This window comes from Colletotrichum jinshuiense, chromosome 1, assembly GCF_051148585.1.
Source record: "Colletotrichum jinshuiense chromosome 1, complete sequence".
NCBI lineage: Eukaryota > Fungi > Ascomycota > Sordariomycetes > Glomerellales > Glomerellaceae > Colletotrichum > Colletotrichum jinshuiense.
In genome coordinates this window covers 1,220,607-1,238,559 of record NC_139302.1, presented here as the reverse complement: position 1 = coordinate 1,238,559, position 17,953 = coordinate 1,220,607, and the positions used below count along the sequence as shown (strand labels likewise).

The following is a 17,953-nucleotide window of genomic DNA, read 5'->3' as shown; positions in this document are numbered from 1 at the left end:
TCTACTCAATCCCCACCGGCAACGACATTGCTTGGAAAGATATAGACAAGTAACAAATCAAAGATGATTTCAGGGCGTACATCATCAGACAGCGAGAGGGACCCCTTCATCTCGGCGACAGAGGAGCAGCATCGGGATAGCGGCAACAGGCTGGCTGCGCCAAAAGCCAGGTCGGCATGGAGAGTACATGCCCATCTGTTTTGCCTGCAGTTCTTCCTCCTCTTGCTGAATCTCATCTTTTTTGCATCCAACTTGTGGCCACAACGAGTGCAAGCTTTTGGCAAACTGACTCTATACGGTAGGTGCATGCGGTATGGAAGTGGTGGCCTGGCGCGGAAGAGACTGCAGTGAGCGTCAAAAGGCTGACAAGACTTAGAGCCATCAAACGCCCCCGTTAAGCTGGAAGATGCTCAGTGGAATCTACGGCTCGGATCCAAGTCGGCATACACAAGCCTCGACCCGAAGGTGGCGGACAAAGCCTGGGAAAACTTGAGTATCGGGCCCAACCGTAAGTAATCTCGCATCTGGAACATTCCGCCTATAGTTGAGGATGCTTCTGCTAACAAAAGGGTGCACGTTTTCCTTTCGCAGAGGGATGGCTTAAGATACAGGAATCCAAGCTCGAGGACATAGGAGAACTAGCTCCTGACCGCGTGCAGTTCAGTGACAAGTCTGGGTATCTCCTTGGCATGGATGTCTTTCATCAACTGCATTGCCTCAACTACATCCGAAAAAAGACGATCCTGTACAATAAAATGTATCCCATGACAGCGACGGATGAGCAAGTTCCGCCGGACATGCACATTCGTAAGTGGGGTCGCCGTATCATCCCAATTTGGCCTCAGACGTGGCTAACGATACACTCCCACAGCTCACTGCATTGACTCGATCCGCCTCTCACTTCAATGCCATGCAGATTTGACGTTGATCCCGCAGCGCTGGGCTGACGGATGGCTCGAGCCATGGTCAGTCTGGACAAACAAACACCAGTGCCGCAACTTCGACAGCATTCGTGAATGGGCCCATAAGAATCAGCCATATGTGGGGAGGGGCCAGCTGGTGCATCCTCAGCTTGGGCCGGTATCGACTGGGCATTTAAATCTTTCAGCGCTACCGGTGTACGAGGAAGAAAGGATTGCTGCCAATGCTGCCAAGTTGACGGACAATTCATGAGGGACGACCGGCATTGTAATGGCAAATTGCACATCATTGAAGTATGTAGAGTTTGTAGTACAACGAGCGCTGCTATTATTTGTATTAAGTCGAATCTGAACCGATACTGTCTAGTTTGAGTCTTCTGCCCTCCAGGATAGCTTACCTGAATGGACTGACTGACTTACTTTGTTATACCCATTGAGAGCAACTGCCACTTATGTACTGGAATGGGGCGGGGATCAACCCACGCGGCCCATCGGAAATGTTGACAGCAGGGGCGGTATCAATGAGTTACCAGCGCCCACAGGCGCCAGTAGGTCGGAGGATGCAGATTAAAATAAGAGTCACAACCATACTCTACAGTCAATCGACCTCTTCACTCGGCCCGACACACTGCCCTGATGTTTCAACCTTGCCATAACCCGGTGTACCCTGTCTGGCCTTCTCAGTTTTGGGAACCCTGATAACAGTCAGGGAGGTCTCTTACACATAGGAGCGCTAGGATACAGTGAACGAGTGTTCTAGAGTTGTGCTTGGTGTTGATTAGTCTTGAAATTTTCGTCGGTCGGTCAGCTTTCTTGAAGTATGTAGCTCGCCGAGGCTTCATGGCTTTACTGTCAAAGTAGAAAGCGCTTCAATGAGGTCACATACCTTGCTGCCAGTTCTATTAATTGTATTTACAGGAAGAAAAAAAGGAAGAAAAAAGGCCTTGGTTACTAGCCCTGGTGTGCAGAAAAAGTACAATAGGGAGCACCAGAGCATGAATATTCATTAATTTTCCCTCAGTCACGACCGCTAGTGTCCAGTGAATTATGACGAGGTCCTCTCCCAGTTCGAATTGCAATGACATATACACCAGAATTAGCTCGTTTCCACCTTGTTCACAGTTTGGTAGTGCCGAACCATCGAAATCCACGTCCAAGAATTTGCAAGCAATGTCGGGCTTTCCGCTTGTTGCCGCAAAATCCGGGTTCTGTGGTCCTTCGGAACTCCGTGCCGATGTGTGGACCTCAGCGCATCCGTCGCCCCAAACCCCGACAGATAAATACAAGCGCTAGGCTCATATGTTTCAAATTGCAACACGTGCTTTGGGTTGTCTCGTTTGTCCGTGGACTTTATCTGACAAAGACGCGGGGATAAAGCTGGCGATAAGGAAATCGCGTCGTAGATAACATCTAAAAGCCGGACCAAGAATACGTCAGCTCGTACCTTATTCAGACGACATTTAGTACTTGGAGAACGGGACGAACAGCAACTTCCTCACTTCATTTTAGTTCTCGCCAAGCTACAGCCATTGGTACAGATTTCAATCGCGGGCTCATTCACATACAGCTCATACTGCCCAATATCCAACCATGTCGTCAACCAAAGGCCTCGTTTTAGTCACGGGCGCGAATGGTTTCATCGGAGCTCGAACCGTTGAGGCCTTTCTCCTAGCCGGCTACTCAGTTCGTGGCGCCGTCCGGTCATCAAATTCCGCCAAAGATCTCCTCGATGCACTGCCTTCATATGCGGCATCCGGCCAGTTGTCCATAGCCATCGTGCCCGACATCACAGCACAGGGCGCCTTCGATGAAGCAGTCAAGGGCGTCGCTGCCATCGCCCACCTTGCGAGCCCAGTCAATTTCACCAACACGGACATCGAGCATGTCCTGGGAGCCGCCGTCAACGGCACGCTTGGCATCCTGGACTCAGCGGCCAAGGAGCCAGGGCTGAAGTCATTCGTGTACATTTCATCCATCGCGGCAATCAGGGGGTCGAGCGCGCAGTACCAAGGGCGGGTCGTCACGGAGGCGGACTGGAACGAAGAGGCCGAGGAAAACCTCGCGCGGCTGGGCAACGAGGCGACGGGCCATCAGATTTACGTCGCGAGCAAGGTCAAGGGCGAACGAGCTTTCTGGGAGTTCCGGGAGAAGAACCGGGAGCGGGTCAAGTTCAGCATGACGGCGATTAACCCGGTCTGGGTCGCCGGCCCGCCGCTGATCCTTCCCAAGGACCCGGCCAAGTTGAGCGATACTGCCATTGTTGCGTACCGCGCCATGGCTGGCGAGGAGGTGCCGGCGGTGGGGCCGGGCAACGGGACGCACGTCGACGCCCGCGATGTCGGACGACTCATCGTCTTCGCGGTTGATAAGCCGGATGCCGCTGATGGCGAGCGCTTTATCGCTGGTGGCAATGGCAATCTGGCCAACGCCCAGGCCTATTACGACCTTCTGCGGAAGGCGTATCCGAGCAGGAGAGGTATCATCTTGGAGGGAGAGCCAGGCAAGGGATACCTTGCAGACTACAGCGAGGGCCCCGATTCGAGAGGCGTTGACGCAACAAAGGCTGTGAAAGCAACGGGAAAAGGTTGGATAACCTTTGAAAAGATGATTTTGGACGCGGCCAAATCTTATGAAGTGTATTTCTAAGGATATCTCCTGAATTGATAGATTGAACCTGCAGCATTTTCGAATTCTAAAGCCAAGCTCTCAGGTAACAAATTCTTCGTACTGGGGTTGAAGTACTCTGCGATGTGGAGTATTGCATAACTCAAATGCATTCTTTTCTTTGATCTGTATAATTTTCTTTTCTATACTTGTTGAAACGTACATGGCAATTTTGATGCGGGTGGCAGTAATCAAAAGTCCGAGTCCATTATAAATGAGTCAACGTAGGAGAAAACTAAGGTAGAGTCGACGAAGGGTATCCTAAACGCTCACCTTTCCTCCCGTAAGTAAAATTTTTGGGAGATTGTTCGGGTTTGTAATCATCCAGCACTTTAGTCGTTTTGACCATTGTGCTATATAATCTACTATTCGGTGTCGGAAGTCCATCTAAACGAGAACCCCAAAATCATAATCAACCGATGATTCCATTCTGATGTGTCTGTCCGAAGCTGCTTGTCTACAACTTTGCTATGTACCCATCTTCAAACTGTTGAAACTATGTCACCATAAGTTTGTATTCATTAAGCCAGCAGCGAGCAATTCATGAATCCAGTAAGAGATTCTCGGGATTCTATTCGCGAATATACACTCTGAAGCCCCTCTTCGCCGTGTGCGTCACAATGCGTCGGATACATGCTGACCTTCTTATTCGAAAAGTTCAAGTAGATATCCTAGATTACGCCAATAATGGTTAGCTAGCTTCTAGGATATCACAAGATATGGCATTTGGTGGGCTAGATGCTGGACTCATCATGGCCAAGGAGCTTTCAAGAATCATAACGATGACATGAACTTACCATGTGGCAGTAGCCATCTACAGGTCTGTCGAGGCAGATTCTGCTAAGCGACCAGTGCGCGAGAAACTTCACAGGTCGACCGAGGCAGTCATAGGGCTGACATTTCAACCTCTGAACAGCCGCTGCCAGTATCGATGCTTCGTTCCGAGTAACATGATCATAGTCCTTCGCCAGGAGATGCTGGGGCTCAAGCACGAGTTCCACCGTTTCGACGTGTGGAAATTGACTAAGGACGTAGCAGGACTCCGCTCCCGGAATTGTTTCCCAGACGATTGATCTCAGGTGCCGGACGTGCGCTTTGGCGAAAAGCGAAAGGCTCTCGGACAGAGCGATGAAAGTGTCATTGTGTGCGCTCACAATAGTCTTGGACCAGTAAACCGGTCGACCCTGCTCGTAGACTTGGCGGCAAGTGACCAAAAAAGTCCAATGGGATGTGACACGGAACAAACTCGACCGGCCTATCTCGAATGCTGTGCCTCTGTCTTGACCGCTGTTTTGGACGTAGATGTAGGAGCCGGCAAAGACCAGGCCGTAAATCTTGTCGAGTAACCCGCGTGGGAGCTTGAGGATGTGCGGGCATCTTTTGCCGTCAAACTCAGTGGAAGGAATTTTAACTTCGTCCATGGCTGCCACTTTCTTCATGACGTCTGAAAAGACTCAGGAGAAATGACTAAGGTACGGATTGAAAAGAGAATGGTGTTGGCAGAGGGGAATTCAGAAGACTGGCACAGAGAGAGAGAGGAACGGAGGAAGGAGGGTTGGATGGGAAGCATTGAAAATGGGAGGCGTCGCCTGCCTCGGTCGAGAGTATTTTATGGCAGGAGCGATTGGGCTTCATGTGTAGAACGTCGGAATGGAAGGTGCGATAGCCAAGGAGGGACAGTGAGCAGTGACGCTTTCCCAAAGAGCGATGACTGTGATTTTATTAATAGTTGCAAAGAGAAAAATCCATTGAAGACATGAAACTGTTCGTGTGATAGAAAAAATAAATTACTGGATCTTTCTTTTTTCCAAGTCTGGCGAAAACACCAAGGGCGACATCTTTACATATAACTGGCAGGCACTAAACAAGGCAGATTTGGTAGCTTAATCCTCTTTTCGTCCGCGCGCCTTTCTTCTCACCTTTAATATCTCCTCTGTTGAATTTCTATTTAAGAAAACCACCAAAAGGTACAGTCAATGTCGGATCGGTATCCTTGAAGAGTCGCAAACCTTCGATGAGACCACACGCCAAGCAGCGTGATATAACCAACTTTTAGAGGCTAAACCACCACATACGACCATACCCACTGGAGAACTCGGGATCCCGTCCGCTCTCCCATAGATAAGCCAGTGAGGGCCGGATTAGTAGTTGGGTCGGTGACGACCAGCGAATACCTGGTGTTGTATGTTTTTGCATCTAGGACCATTGCATTTTTGGTAGTCAAGGATGTGCATCTCAAACATAAAGAGATAATGTATTTTGCTTAATGGCGCAAGCTTGAAGTTTCATGTGATCCCTGAGAGTATCTCAATATGGAGACAGAACGCGACCAGTCTCAGTTGTTAATTACATGATCATGCTATGTTGTAGAATGTGTTCAATTTGAATCTCCTCACACTACTGCTTTGGTCGGTACACGTCCAACACGTCTACGGGGCTTCCTCCCTCCCGCAATCCACCCCCGGGAAGATAAATTCCATTGCCAATAGTTGTGGCGGAGCCGCCGTGTCTGGGGACTGACATTGGGGCCAACCTCCTCCAAGTCTCGGTCTTGGTGTTAAAGACCTCCGTCTCGTTAAATATCCCGTTGGATTCTTCAGCGAGGTTTCCTTCCCCTCCAAAGACATATATCTTGCCATTGACTGCACCAGTCATTACTCCACCTCGAGGCGTGGGCATCCTACTTCCGCTTAGAGTCCAACCATCTTCGAGATTTTCCAAGTCCAGCACGAATACGGTGTCCTTGACGTTACGCTGGCCTCGTCTGCGGCCACCAACCACGTAGAACTTGTTGTCGATGACAGCAGCCCCAGCATGGTCTCTCCCTTCGGGAAGAACCGCTGCTGCCGACGGTAGGCTAACCCAAGCAAGCGATTCTGTATCGAAAGCTGAAACGAAATCAACAGTGTCTTGCTCCCCCGCCTCTCCGGTCGGCTCCAAAGTGCGCATACCCCCTGCCAGGTAGATCATCTTGCCAGAAACGCCCATAGCGGCGCTGCCTCTCTCCTCACCCGGAGGCGTGGGATCCACCGGCCTCCAAACGTCAATGGCCGGGTCATACACCCACGATTCTGGGAAGGCTCGCCACGCACCATCGGATGCAACTGAGAGTCCGCCCAAGAGGTAGATTTTGCCGTTCACAGTGGCAACATTTGGATGATTTACCTCGATGGGAGCGTCGGTAGCTGATGACCATTTATCTGTTCGGACATCATAGAGTTGGACTATAGAGGTCGTGTTGAAACCTAGACCGCTCGGGCCTGGAATTATGCCTCCGACAACTGCAAGTGTTGTGTTGGACACTGCAACCACGGTATGTTCCTGGCGTGGGGCAATGGGAATTGAGGCCAAGGCTTCCCAGGTGCCTCCGCAGGCAGAGGCGGCAACGGCTAGGCCCAAGAGAAGATTGCCGAGGATAAATACTGCCGCCAAAAGACGAGGCATTGTTGACTGATGTGTTAAAAAGGTGAAAGCGCTCATCGCTGACAGTAAGCCAGGCTTTGTTTATATATCTATCCTTGCCATCCGTGTCTTTGCTGTGTTTAAATAAGTAAGCCTGCATGTTTTAGTTGCCGCGAGCCCTACACCCAATTCCAAGATCTTCCTCCAGTAACCACTTTCAGGTCTTTTCGCTGGGCAATGATGACAGCTAAGCAAGCCACAATATCTTGGCAGGCCGAAACAGATACCAATATTATATACTAATTCAAGAGAAGAACCCCTCCCTTCCCCTCAATACAACCTCCCTTCATGGCATGGCATCAATTAGCCTAAAAAAAAAAAATTTGCTTCGTGCATTCAACTTTTGACAGTATGTAAGTACTTGATAGTCACTTGGCAGTCACACTCAGCATTGCCCAACGATTTAGAGTGCAATTTGAAGCTTGCAAAGCAAATAGGTACCACTTGACTTAGTTTAAGAAACTCGCGGCCTCGGCAAAAAGCTGCCAGACCAAGACCATGCCAAATAAGATGCTTCCCATTGGCTCGTCCCAATTTCTAGCCGTTAACCCCACTGAAGGCGTGGGTCGGCCTCGTGAAGGAACGTCTCTTAATTCACGTCATCCACTCGGCATTCGGGCTTTACCCCACCGTTTTCATTTGGCGGCTTACCGAACTCTCCAACCCGAGGCTGGCTCTGTAAGGAACTGTGTGGTCTTAGTAACCAACTATCTCGGCATCTCACCCGCAAAGTTTCGTTTTCCTTGTTACTAAATCGGAAATCCCGTTTCGGCGAGTACATATATCGGTATGTAAGCGCAGAGAATACGGGTCGGGGCTCGGATTCTTGCCAAATTGACTTCCACCTCCCCTTCGATACCAGAGGCTGACTGGCTTTACCATTAAGAGTCCGACATGGAGCCGCCTTCTGACACACAATCGCTACCTCCGGCGGCCATCGCCCTCGCGGCCCGGATGTATGACGGCGCGCGGAAGGGCGATATTGCTCTCTTTCAGCAGGCATTGCCGGCGGGCTTGCCGGCGAATATGACAAATGAGAAGGGTGATACCTTGGTATGAGGTGATTCCTTCTACTACATGATGTGCTCGGACTAATCCGCTTCTCCATTGACAGCTCATGTTGGCTGCCTATCACGGTCATGCAGATCTGGTCAAGTTGCTGATACAGCACGGAGCCGATCCCAACCGATTGAACGATAGAGGGCAGAGTCCATTGGCGGGTGCGGTATTCAAGCAAGAAGACGGGGTTGTTGAGGTTGGTATTAATCCGCTTTGATTTGGCATTTCAGCATCAACTCAATATTCCCTAATCGTACTCTGAACCAAAGCTAAGACTTGTTTTTAGGTCCTTCTAGAGGGTGGCGCAGATCCAGACTACGGTAACCCGAATGCACTACAGTGTGTCGCCATGTTCAAGCAAGAAGAGAAGTGGCAGTCCAAGTTCGAGGCTGCTCCTGGGCGGGGGAAAGCCGTGGCACAAACCTAGGTGGATGGCTCAAATGATTTAGCATCAGATCAGAGGTTCCTCGAACAGTTACTAGACCAAATATGATAGTGAATTAAGCACCTAGAGATGTTTAGAGATGGTTATGGGATATTTCTATTTACGATTGCCGCCATGTTAGAGCACTGCACATGAGTTCTCTTCCATCCCAACAACCAAATTTGACAAATAAAGTCGGACATGAATATATAACAGTTATTAATCAACAAGTTGAGCGTCTGCCAAGTCAAGCACTGATCCAGGGCTTCTGCCCATATATAACATGACTGCGTGGGTATAAGCGTTGGTCTATCACACTGTGAGAGGGAAGCGGCTCACTGATCGAACATGACGTGGAATGCCCCTCGTATCAGTTCATCCTTGGTGCAGAGTTTGACCTAGGATACTTCGAGCTTGGAGGAGTCGGGATCAACGCAAACGCTACAAAGGAGCGTCCCTATTTGCTGAGGCAAGCATCACAGGGGTCGCACGTCTGTTTTCAATAATCGGCGAGGAGTACGGTTTTAATTGATCCGCCATTGATATACTTGCTGCGGGTACAGCGGTGCTGATGCGGAACACGTTGTCCATAAGTATACCCTGCCGAAGGCAGCGGCACAGCCCGGGGCCCTAGTCTACTATGATGCCAATGGAACTACTGCGCCGCTGAAGCTCCTGATTGTATTTTCAGCACAAACATTATCAATTCCCCACCCCTCCTTGCCAAGATGACCTGGCGATCAGCTCGAGTGCGGTACAGTGCCGCATGTTAACGTAGATATCCAGGACTACAAACATCCCACTGACGGCTGCCGTACTTGTATTCCATGTTGGATATGTGGATGATCATGTTGTATTCATGTTTGAAAAGCAGCAGTCCCGTCCGATTTGGGAATTTGCAAGAGCAGAGAACACCTCACTTCAGCCAACTGAACCGCACCAGTCCTGGCCCTGGTGGCTGACATACAGGTTTATTCACATTGCTGTTTGGCACCATACCCGACTTTTCGAGTATCTAGTTACACAGGATTCAGCTTGTCAAAGTTAAATACGGCGAGTCGATGAACAAAGACAGAGTCGTATATATATAACGAGCCGGGGGTTTTCAAAAGAAACATTAATGAATCAGGTCGATTCTGATCAACTGGCGAAGGCGAAGGTGGCCAGGTGACAGCCGAGGTTCATGCAATCGCCCCTTCTGAGCAAGGTATGTTGATTTTGCGGCAATCAAAACTGATTCCTGATTGGCTGACCTGTTTTTCTGAATGCATTGTTTGCTATTAAACTGCTCTAAACCAGCAGTTTGTTTAAATCCAGCAGTTCACTGCTATAGGCGGGTCGGTGGCAGTTTGTTTGTTCATTACAATCCTTCGTATTCCGGAACAATGACCAGGAGCAAACTATTGCTCATGCGTTTTCCACTCGAAAGAGCCGTCAAAGACGAAGGAATGTGTATAAATATCTGGACAGCTTCTACCATGAACATTGTAGCTGTCCTGGTAGCATCGTATTCTCCCAAGCTTTCAAGTCATCAAGGGCCCACTGGAAGCCATTATTCCTCGCCCTCGCCCCCACAACATCTCAAGAGAATTGTATTTGTAAATTCGAACCCTTGCAGAAAACATGAAGTTCTCCGCCATCGCCGCCGCCTCCCTGGTCGCCCTAACCAGCTTCGCCGGCACCGCGTCCGCCGCCGCCTCCTGCTCGCTCTACACCAAATGGGTCACTCGTTTCTACGAAATCGAAATCGAAGGCGTCGACAACATCCCGGGACTGTGTGGTGGCCTCTGGGATAACCTCAAAGGCTTCCCCGGGTGCACCGTCAGCCGGCCCAACGGATGCGAGGCGCGCGGGGCCTCCGACAAACTCTTCATGTACTTCAGCACCAGCTTGGCCTGCAACAAGGGCGCCGTCCAGGCCGCTTTCTGGGAGGCCACCAAGAACAAATGGGGGAGCATCAGTTGTTGAAGAAAACGTCTCGTCCACGTAGTGCGACGTCTTTTTCGGCGCACTGGGAGGATTTAGAAGGAACGGCTTCACATCATGTCTATCGATCATGTTTCTGAAGTAGAGGGAAGGAGGGTTATGCCTGTGTGAGATAAGCAGTACAGTTGATGAGCGAGAGTAGATATTGTTGTTCATGTGTTCGAGAAAGACCAAGGTGTTACGGTACGAGACATGTGGGCGCCTGCCTATCCCAACCACTCATGGGACCGCAGGCACTCAGGATTTATTGAAGAAGGGCTTGAGAGATTGAATTGATGTTTTCATGTTTCTGCATATATAAGACCCAGATTCCTATGTAATCTCATAACCAATCCGCACAACGTCGTAGGACGTGTTCGGTTTCAGGGCTTCACATCATGTTCCCTTGCATAGCCAGTCCCAATTTACTCGTCTGTGCCGTCTATTAGTAGGTCACACTCGATATCAATGTCTCGTTGAAATGTCTCCTCCGTAATACGGCCACCAAGAGTCTGAGGCTTCAATAGACCAGGTCCTCGCCTTGGCTGTTCAGTCCTACTAAGCAAGCTCGCCCTCTGGTTGACAATGGATTGGGCCGTACTTGTTCTTTGTGGCTTCCCACCAAGCGGCATGAACATAAGGTGGCTTGCAGTGTAATGGAATCAGCATCCTCAACCGAAGCTCATTCCCGACGTCCCAGCATTGAGGGTGCGTCGTGGGCAAGAACTTGCGGCATTTGCCGGACTTGGTCAGTTCCTTCCAAAAGGCCCGGCATACGGGATGAATTTCTTTCCCAGGGATCGGCGCCGTGATGTAATACCGGCGGGCAAACGGAATGTGGGTATATGTAGCCTCCATGACCCAGTCGTGTCTGCAGTTGACCGGCTTGACGTCCACAGAGAAGGCGATGTCGGCCGCGTCCGGCACTTGAGGCAGGCCAATGGCGTTTTCGGCGAATGCGAAGAGGGTTATTGCGAATACTGGGAGCTTCATGGTTTGTGAGGTTTGTGAACTGAGTGGAAAGTGCGACCAGATTTACTGCGCGTTGTCACAACGTTTGTCAATTGCAACCTTTACATTATGAGCGCAGGCGTCCGAAATTAGTTGGTATCGTAGTTTATATAGTGGCACGGTGCGTTAGAATTTCCATATATTAACTTAGTCTACTTAACAATTAGGGCGCGGTAGTTCAGAGAGGTGCCCGCTTCCATGAACCGGAAAAGTCACCATGTATTTCCAAGGGACCTTGAGGCGTGTGCCACAAGCTTTAAACAAATAGGCCGAGGTGAGCAGAACCCTACGCAGTTTTGGGTAGAATATTCCATGGAACCAAGAGAAGATCAGCGGCACACCGCATTTTAGGGCGCTTACCAGGCCAGCGGTTCACATGGCTCCAAGCTATAAGGCTATTGTAGCCAAATAAATAGATGATTTTGTGTTGGACCGGAAATAAGTTTTCGTGTTTTCTGGTTTATGGACTGTCATCATGGCTGTACGCAGCATGTAATGCTATTACTTATTTAACACAATTTTCTCGACTGAGAACGAGTGTACAATTGGCGCAAGACTTCTTTCTCATCATCGCGATCTTTAAAATTGATCACTTCTGATACTTTAATCTCTTTCCTCGTGAGAAATCAGCAAGACGTTCATGTGATGGAGCTCGACAAGCTACGTAAATAAGACGAAACATCGATAGTTCTCGTCCCGAGAAGACTCGTTTGGATGTACCTTTCTGTCTTCCCAATTTAACTTTCCTCCCTCAGGGGCATCAACCAATATTCTGTTCTCGATAAAAGGTCAAGTATATTAATTTACCTGAAATCAGGTCATCGGGATATTTTCAGAAGTCTACTGCTGAAAGAACCGACCAGGAGATATTCAACATGCAAGTTTCAGACTCTCATTCTAGCAGTTACTTGAGGACGATTGCCAGTAAGGCAGAAGCGATGTATGCTCAGCGGGACCACATTGGCCAGCCGTTGCTGGTTCAAGTGGCTCCAAACAGGCTGTTCGGCCCGTCTCCTACTAGGCCTACAAGGAGGCACCGTTTCTTAGACTTGGAGTATGAGAGTGGACAGTATCGCGACATACCGGACTCTTGCCTATTCCACACAGAGTCCTCGCCAGCCCAGTCGACTCAGTCTCATGAAACATTCACACGGAGTTGCACCGAAAGCCCGTTCCCTAGTGACGACAACACCGGCGGCGTGTCTCATTTTCGACCTCGACCGGCCTCGGACGCACATCCTGATGCCCAGCAAGTTTACCCGGATTTCGAGACCGACTCTCTTATTCATCTGCCACGATTGGACGGGCCGGCCCCCCAGCTTGTTTGGGACGGCGGCCCACCTTTGAGACCGGCTCGGGGGCTGGTCGAAGAAGTTGATAACCTGCACGGACGACCTTCGGACTGGAAAAGGCGAGGTAGAGCGGCACGTCGTCGAGGGACCGGAAAACGCGCTCATCACAACGAAACCACGAGGTGCATCAGGCGCCAAGGAGAGATCAAGCATTTCATTGGCAGGTTGCGCGGGCTTCAGCTGCAAGCCGCCCGTCACGCGGATGCCAGGGCGACATCTCAGGAATATCCATACCCACATGTGTCCCTTCAACACGGCATGAGCAACGAATCTATCGCATTCCGTCAGGTCGCCGCCCAAGATCACAACCAAAGGATGGAATGGGGATATACGCATCCGTCACGTTACGGCGAGGGAAACGCTTTCAACGCTTTCAACGCATGTTTGTAAGACTCTTTGAAACCGTTGGGGATACGGACACTCGTATTCATCCCGCTGGGAATCGCACACGCCATAGTAATGCAAGGTATGAGATGGCACGGTAAGTAATATACATGGCGTCCTGGAGAGAAGTCGGGCAGCCAGCCTTCAACTTGAAAAAATCTAGTTGCCCCTTATATATCAGACCATATTGTGTTACATCTGTGCCTCTTGTCCATTCTTCACGACTGCCTTTGGTACGAATGAGTCCCTAGAACTAGCGGGAACGCTAGAGCTCCTTTGGATTCTTCTTACTGAGAAGGTCACTGCGGATTACTTCACCATTCTAGGTCTACGATTTCGATTACAAACCCTAGCCTGGTAAACTATCACCCAGGTTGGCTTATGCTGCCAGTGACTGCAACTTTCATGACCCCCTTCTATAAAACATACAACATATATACCGGCGACCAGTGTCATTGACACCTCTAATTTACGATTGCCGCTTGATGTTTAAACTCATGATCTAACTTTACTTTCATCCAAAGTCGTCTCACCTGCTAAGCAGGTCCTCCAACTTCTGCAGCGCATCCTTTTGCACCTCGTCCACAGGCGGCTGCACGTCGACACCCACAACGTCCGGCTCATCATCGTGCGGCGGATCGAGGCTCTGGAACTGGCTGTGTACCAAGTTCGACCCCGCAAAGTGACCATGCCTGTTCTTGACGCGATCGTAAAGCACCTCCTCGGGGGCATGCAAGGTGACAAAGTTGACAAAGATGTCCTTCTCCGGGTGCGAGGCTCCGCGCAGGACGTCGCGGTAGCTACGCTTCAGGGCGGAGCAGGTGACGATGACGCCGTGCAGGTCCTGCTCCAGCTCCTTGAGGGCCTCATCGCGGAGGGCGTCGAGCCAGCCCCAGCGGTCCTCGTCGGTGAGGGGCTCGCCTCTGTGCATCTTTTCCACATTTTCCTTTGGGTGGTACTGGGTGGGAATGAATGTCAGTGCGCCTGCGCAATCAGGGAGCGGTTTGCTGTTGAGCCGGGCGGCAGGTGGAGGGGAGAGCACAGACGTCGTCACCCTCGATGAAGGTCATGTGAAGTGAGTCGGCGAGGTACTTTGCTATTGTCGTCTTGCCCGTCCCCGTGGGGCCCGTCAGGAAAACAATGTGCTGTTTCGGGCGCGACATGTTTGGCTTGGGGTTCTACAGTGCCCGCGAAAAGTCTGTGAGAAGTTTGTGATATTGAGCTCGGAGCAGCAGATGTTGACGGCGAGAGCAGCGATGACTCGAGGCGTTTCTTCCTTTGGGTCAGAGCGGGTGGGGGGGAGAAGTCGATCTGGAGATGAGGCGGCGACGGCAGCGGCTCAATATCTCAAGAAGGCAATACTCGAGAGGTCCTGTCAAAGTGGGTTGAAACGGGGGAGGCTTTGGCGTCTTCTCTATTTCCATATGGTCTGATCTGTGCTTTCTCTTTGTTTGTCCCGCTCTTCCCTGTTGCTGGATGCTATTCGCGGATGGCGTTCGGATGATGTCATGCGGTCCCAACAGCCGGCGGGAAGTTCGGGTCGAGTTGGCCGCGTGCTCTTTCTCTCTTGCTGTTTTTCCATTCCATTCAATTGTAGCCGGGCGGTAGTTCGGATATTCCAGAAGTAGCAATCCTGGACGACAACAGAGCACCGGTAGCACGTTGACGACGCTGTTAAAGCTTGCCGATGTCGAGCCTTCAAGGGCGCTCCAACCGGTTTATGCCGCCCCGTTTTCGCGTCGTCGAATAATTATGCCTTCGGGCAGCGGCACTCAAAACGGAGATGGAAAGCATATACCGCCTTGAATCATTTAGCATATTGGTTCAAAGCAAGAAATGCCGACGTTTCCGTGCTCACTTTGGATGGTGATACCATCTCTGAGACCGTAGGTCTTGTTTGCCATTCAGTCCAGTGTTGTAGTCCAGTGCTGTAGTCCAGTGCTGTTCAGTGGGGGACGGCCAGTGGGAAACGACGCCAATTAGTCTGTACACTGGATTTGCACTATATGGGTCCCAGTTTTGGAGAAATTCTCAACAACCTCACTAGGAACTGGTCTATTAGTCTAGTTGGTTAGGACGTCGGATTCTGATTCACAACCAGATCCTTCCGGATGCCCAGGTTCGAATCCTGGATGGACCTAAACTTTTGCACTTGACGGCACCTTCCCCAACCTGCGCTCGGCAGGCCTGGAATCCAATCGAGCCAGGCTTGCTTGTTTGTTTGTTTGTGCCTTTTGGTTTGTTCTGGCATATCGCTTGAACCTGCACTACATGCATGCATGCATGCAGTCCGAGATCATAGCCAACAAACAGGCTGTTCTGTTCGCCCTGCATGGCATGGTGGAAACGCGACGAGCTATCTATCACGCACGCACTGACAGATTCACCCTCTGAAACAGCAGTTCATCCCCGAATACCAGACGAACGAACACCGTCCTTTTCTCTCCCCTTGTCTCGTCGCTCCCTCTGGTCGGAATTCAACACCTGGCATTGGTCGGTCGATCTATCTATCTATCGATGGATGAATGAATGCTCCCTGCTACCTGCTACCGGCTACCGACAAATCTAGCCGTATCGCACATCGCCGGCGCCGTCACGGAACCAATCATCCGTCGCCAGTGCCTCCTCGGCGCTCGCAAAGCTGACAATGGTGCTCTTGGTCGTCGTGTAGGCGTGGTACGCATCGATTCCGTTTTCGCTGCCAACGCCGCTCGCGCTCTTTGCGCCGCCCCACGGACTGCTGGGATCGTTTCGATGGTGCGTGTTCACCCACACGATGCCTGCGTCGATCTGTTCCGACACCCGAAACGCCTGCGCCACGTCCCGCGTCCAGATGCCCGCTCCCAGCCCGAACTCGCTGTCGTTGGCGAGGGCGATGGCCTCTGACTCCGTCTTGAACGGCGCCACCACAATCACCGGCCCAAACGCCTCCTCGCGCCAGATGCGCGTCTTGAGGATGTCGCCCTCGGCCTTGGACACCAGCACCGTCGGCTCGAAGAAGTAGCCCTTGGCAAAGTCGGTGCCGTCCAGCTTGCTCGTTCCAGACATGCGGCCCCCTCCAGTCAGCGCTGCACCCTCCGTGGCAAGCGCCTCGTTGACAAGCGCCTCCACGTTTTGCAACTGCTTCGCCGAGATCAGCGGGCCCATCATGGATTCCTGATTGCTTGGGGACCCCATCCGTCCGACGATTGAGTCGGTCTTGGCCTTGAGCTTGTCCAGCAGCGGCTGCAGGATCTTTTCCTCGACGAGGATCCTCGTGCTGGCGACGCACGTCTGCCCGCTGGCGATGAAGGATCCGAAGACGATGCCGTTGACCGCAACGTCCACATCCGCCTGCTCAAACACGATCAGTGGCGCCTTGCCTCCCAGCTCCGCCGTGTATCGCGCCAGATTGCCGCCGACTATTGACCCAATCGCCCTGCCTGCCGCCGTGCCGCCCGTGACGTCGACTTTGCGCACGAGGGGGTGCTCGACGAGGGCCTTGCCCGTCGTCGCACCGTAACCCGGGAGGACGCTGAAGACACCGTCGGGCACGCCCGCCTGCTTTAGGATTTTGCCAAGCAACAGCGTTGTCAGAGGCGTCAATTCGCTCGGCTTCACGACGACGCTGTTGCCCGCTGCAAGCGCCGGCGCGATTTTCTTGACGGCGATGAGCAGCGGGTGGTTGAAGGGCGTGATCTGCACCACGACGCCCAGCGGCACCCGGTCGACCCAGTTGTGCAGCTTGCCTACCGTCGGCAGCACCGCCCGCTCCTCAGTGCGCAGCAGGGCGGCATAGTACTTAAACCACTTCACCAGCGTGGGCACCTGGGCGCGCATCTCGCGTATCGCGCGGCCCGTCTGGCGTACCTCGAGGGGGATCAGCGCAGGCAGCTCCGCCGTGAGCAGCTCTGCCGTCCTATCGAGGACGTCGGCGCGGACATGACGGGGCGACCTAGACCACGTCCCGGCCTTGAAGGCCTCGTGCGCCACGCGGATGGTCTCCTCAACGTCTTCGGAGGATGCTGCGTGGCAGCTGCAGGCGGTCAGCAACCGAGCAAGAATAAAGTATAGGAATGGCGAACGGGCGTGGGAGCTGAGGCTGAAGGCTGGAAACTTACTTTGCGAATATCTCACCCGTCGCGGGGTCTTCGACCGGGATCCTGTATGCGTGTGAGAAGTTGAGCATGAGCACGAGCACAGGTAAGCGCCCTGCAGCCCTCGCGCGCGCGGGGTACTGGGCCTGGCAATTGCAAGGGGAAGGGGAGTAAAGGTCACAAACAGTTCCGCATGTCCCGGTTTCTCCTGGCCTCCCACCCATAAGTTGTACGCCTGTGCTGTCATCCTGTCTCTTGGGTGGCTGTCACTGAGAGTTTCGTCCCGGGATGGCCACCTCGCGACAAGAGGCCAACGGTGTGGCTTTCTTTTTATTTAGGTTGCGCTATCTGCCTTCGATTCCAACTGCGGGGAACATTGCGGGATGCATTGATAGCTCGCCGGCCGGCTCCGTGCTACTCTAATTATTAATCCCCACCGGCAGCACCCTCGGCGATAACAGTTGACAGCTATCCATATGTTCCGGGGTGGTCCTTTGTCAACCAATCTCGTAACACGCCGTGCAGGCCACACGGACAGGGATTGCCATCAGCCGCTTGCAAGATCTCGATATGCACCCAACCCAAGGGTCAGCTTTGTTCCGTTCGCCAAGCAGTGAACAGATGGGGTAAACACAG

At 51.9% G+C, this 17,953-nt stretch overlaps 7 protein-coding genes across 7 annotated transcripts; 3 read left to right on the top strand and 4 right to left on the bottom strand.

Annotated features, from left to right (window-relative positions):
* Positions 1-2,510: 2,510 nt before the first annotated feature.
* On the top strand, positions 2,511-3,566 carry EsH8_I_000335 (uncharacterized protein; the record flags this gene model as incomplete). The annotated part of the gene is made up of 1 exon (XM_083267748.1): positions 2,511-3,566. One exon carries the CDS (start codon positions 2,511-2,513, stop codon positions 3,564-3,566), a length of 1,056 nt encoding a protein of 351 aa, XP_083118186.1.
* A 2,415-nt stretch (positions 3,567-5,981) lies between these two features.
* EsH8_I_000334 (Kelch repeat-containing protein) lies at positions 5,982-7,028 on the bottom strand (the record flags this gene model as incomplete). The annotated part of the gene is made up of 1 exon (XM_083267747.1): positions 5,982-7,028. One exon carries the CDS (start codon positions 7,026-7,028, stop codon positions 5,982-5,984), a length of 1,047 nt encoding a protein of 348 aa, XP_083118185.1.
* A 912-nt stretch (positions 7,029-7,940) lies between these two features.
* On the top strand, positions 7,941-8,532 carry EsH8_I_000333 (ankyrin repeat-containing domain protein; the record flags this gene model as incomplete). Its single annotated transcript, XM_083267746.1, has 3 exons — positions 7,941-8,099; positions 8,161-8,301; positions 8,392-8,532. The coding sequence occupies 3 exons, from the start codon at positions 7,941-7,943 to the stop codon at positions 8,530-8,532; spliced, it is 441 nt and encodes a 146-aa protein (XP_083118184.1).
* A 1,620-nt stretch (positions 8,533-10,152) lies between these two features.
* EsH8_I_000332 (uncharacterized protein) lies at positions 10,153-10,497 on the top strand (the record flags this gene model as incomplete). The annotated part of the gene is made up of 1 exon (XM_083267745.1): positions 10,153-10,497. One exon carries the CDS (start codon positions 10,153-10,155, stop codon positions 10,495-10,497), a length of 345 nt encoding a protein of 114 aa, XP_083118183.1.
* A 555-nt stretch (positions 10,498-11,052) lies between these two features.
* Positions 11,053-11,487, bottom strand: EsH8_I_000331 (uncharacterized protein; the record flags this gene model as incomplete). The annotated part of the gene is made up of 1 exon (XM_083267744.1): positions 11,053-11,487. One exon carries the CDS (start codon positions 11,485-11,487, stop codon positions 11,053-11,055), a length of 435 nt encoding a protein of 144 aa, XP_083118182.1.
* A 2,283-nt stretch (positions 11,488-13,770) lies between these two features.
* Positions 13,771-14,404, bottom strand: EsH8_I_000330 (gluconokinase; the record flags this gene model as incomplete). The annotated part of the gene is made up of 2 exons (XM_083267743.1): positions 13,771-14,199; positions 14,288-14,404. 2 exons carry the CDS (start codon positions 14,402-14,404, stop codon positions 13,771-13,773), a joined length of 546 nt encoding a protein of 181 aa, XP_083118181.1.
* Positions 14,405-15,806: 1,402 nt separating this feature from the next.
* Positions 15,807-17,564, bottom strand: EsH8_I_000329 (aldehyde dehydrogenase; the record flags this gene model as incomplete). The annotated part of the gene is made up of 3 exons (XM_083267742.1): positions 15,807-17,256; positions 17,342-17,383; positions 17,503-17,564. The coding sequence occupies 3 exons, from the start codon at positions 17,562-17,564 to the stop codon at positions 15,807-15,809; spliced, it is 1,554 nt and encodes a 517-aa protein (XP_083118180.1).
* Positions 17,565-17,953: the final 389 nt, after the last annotated feature.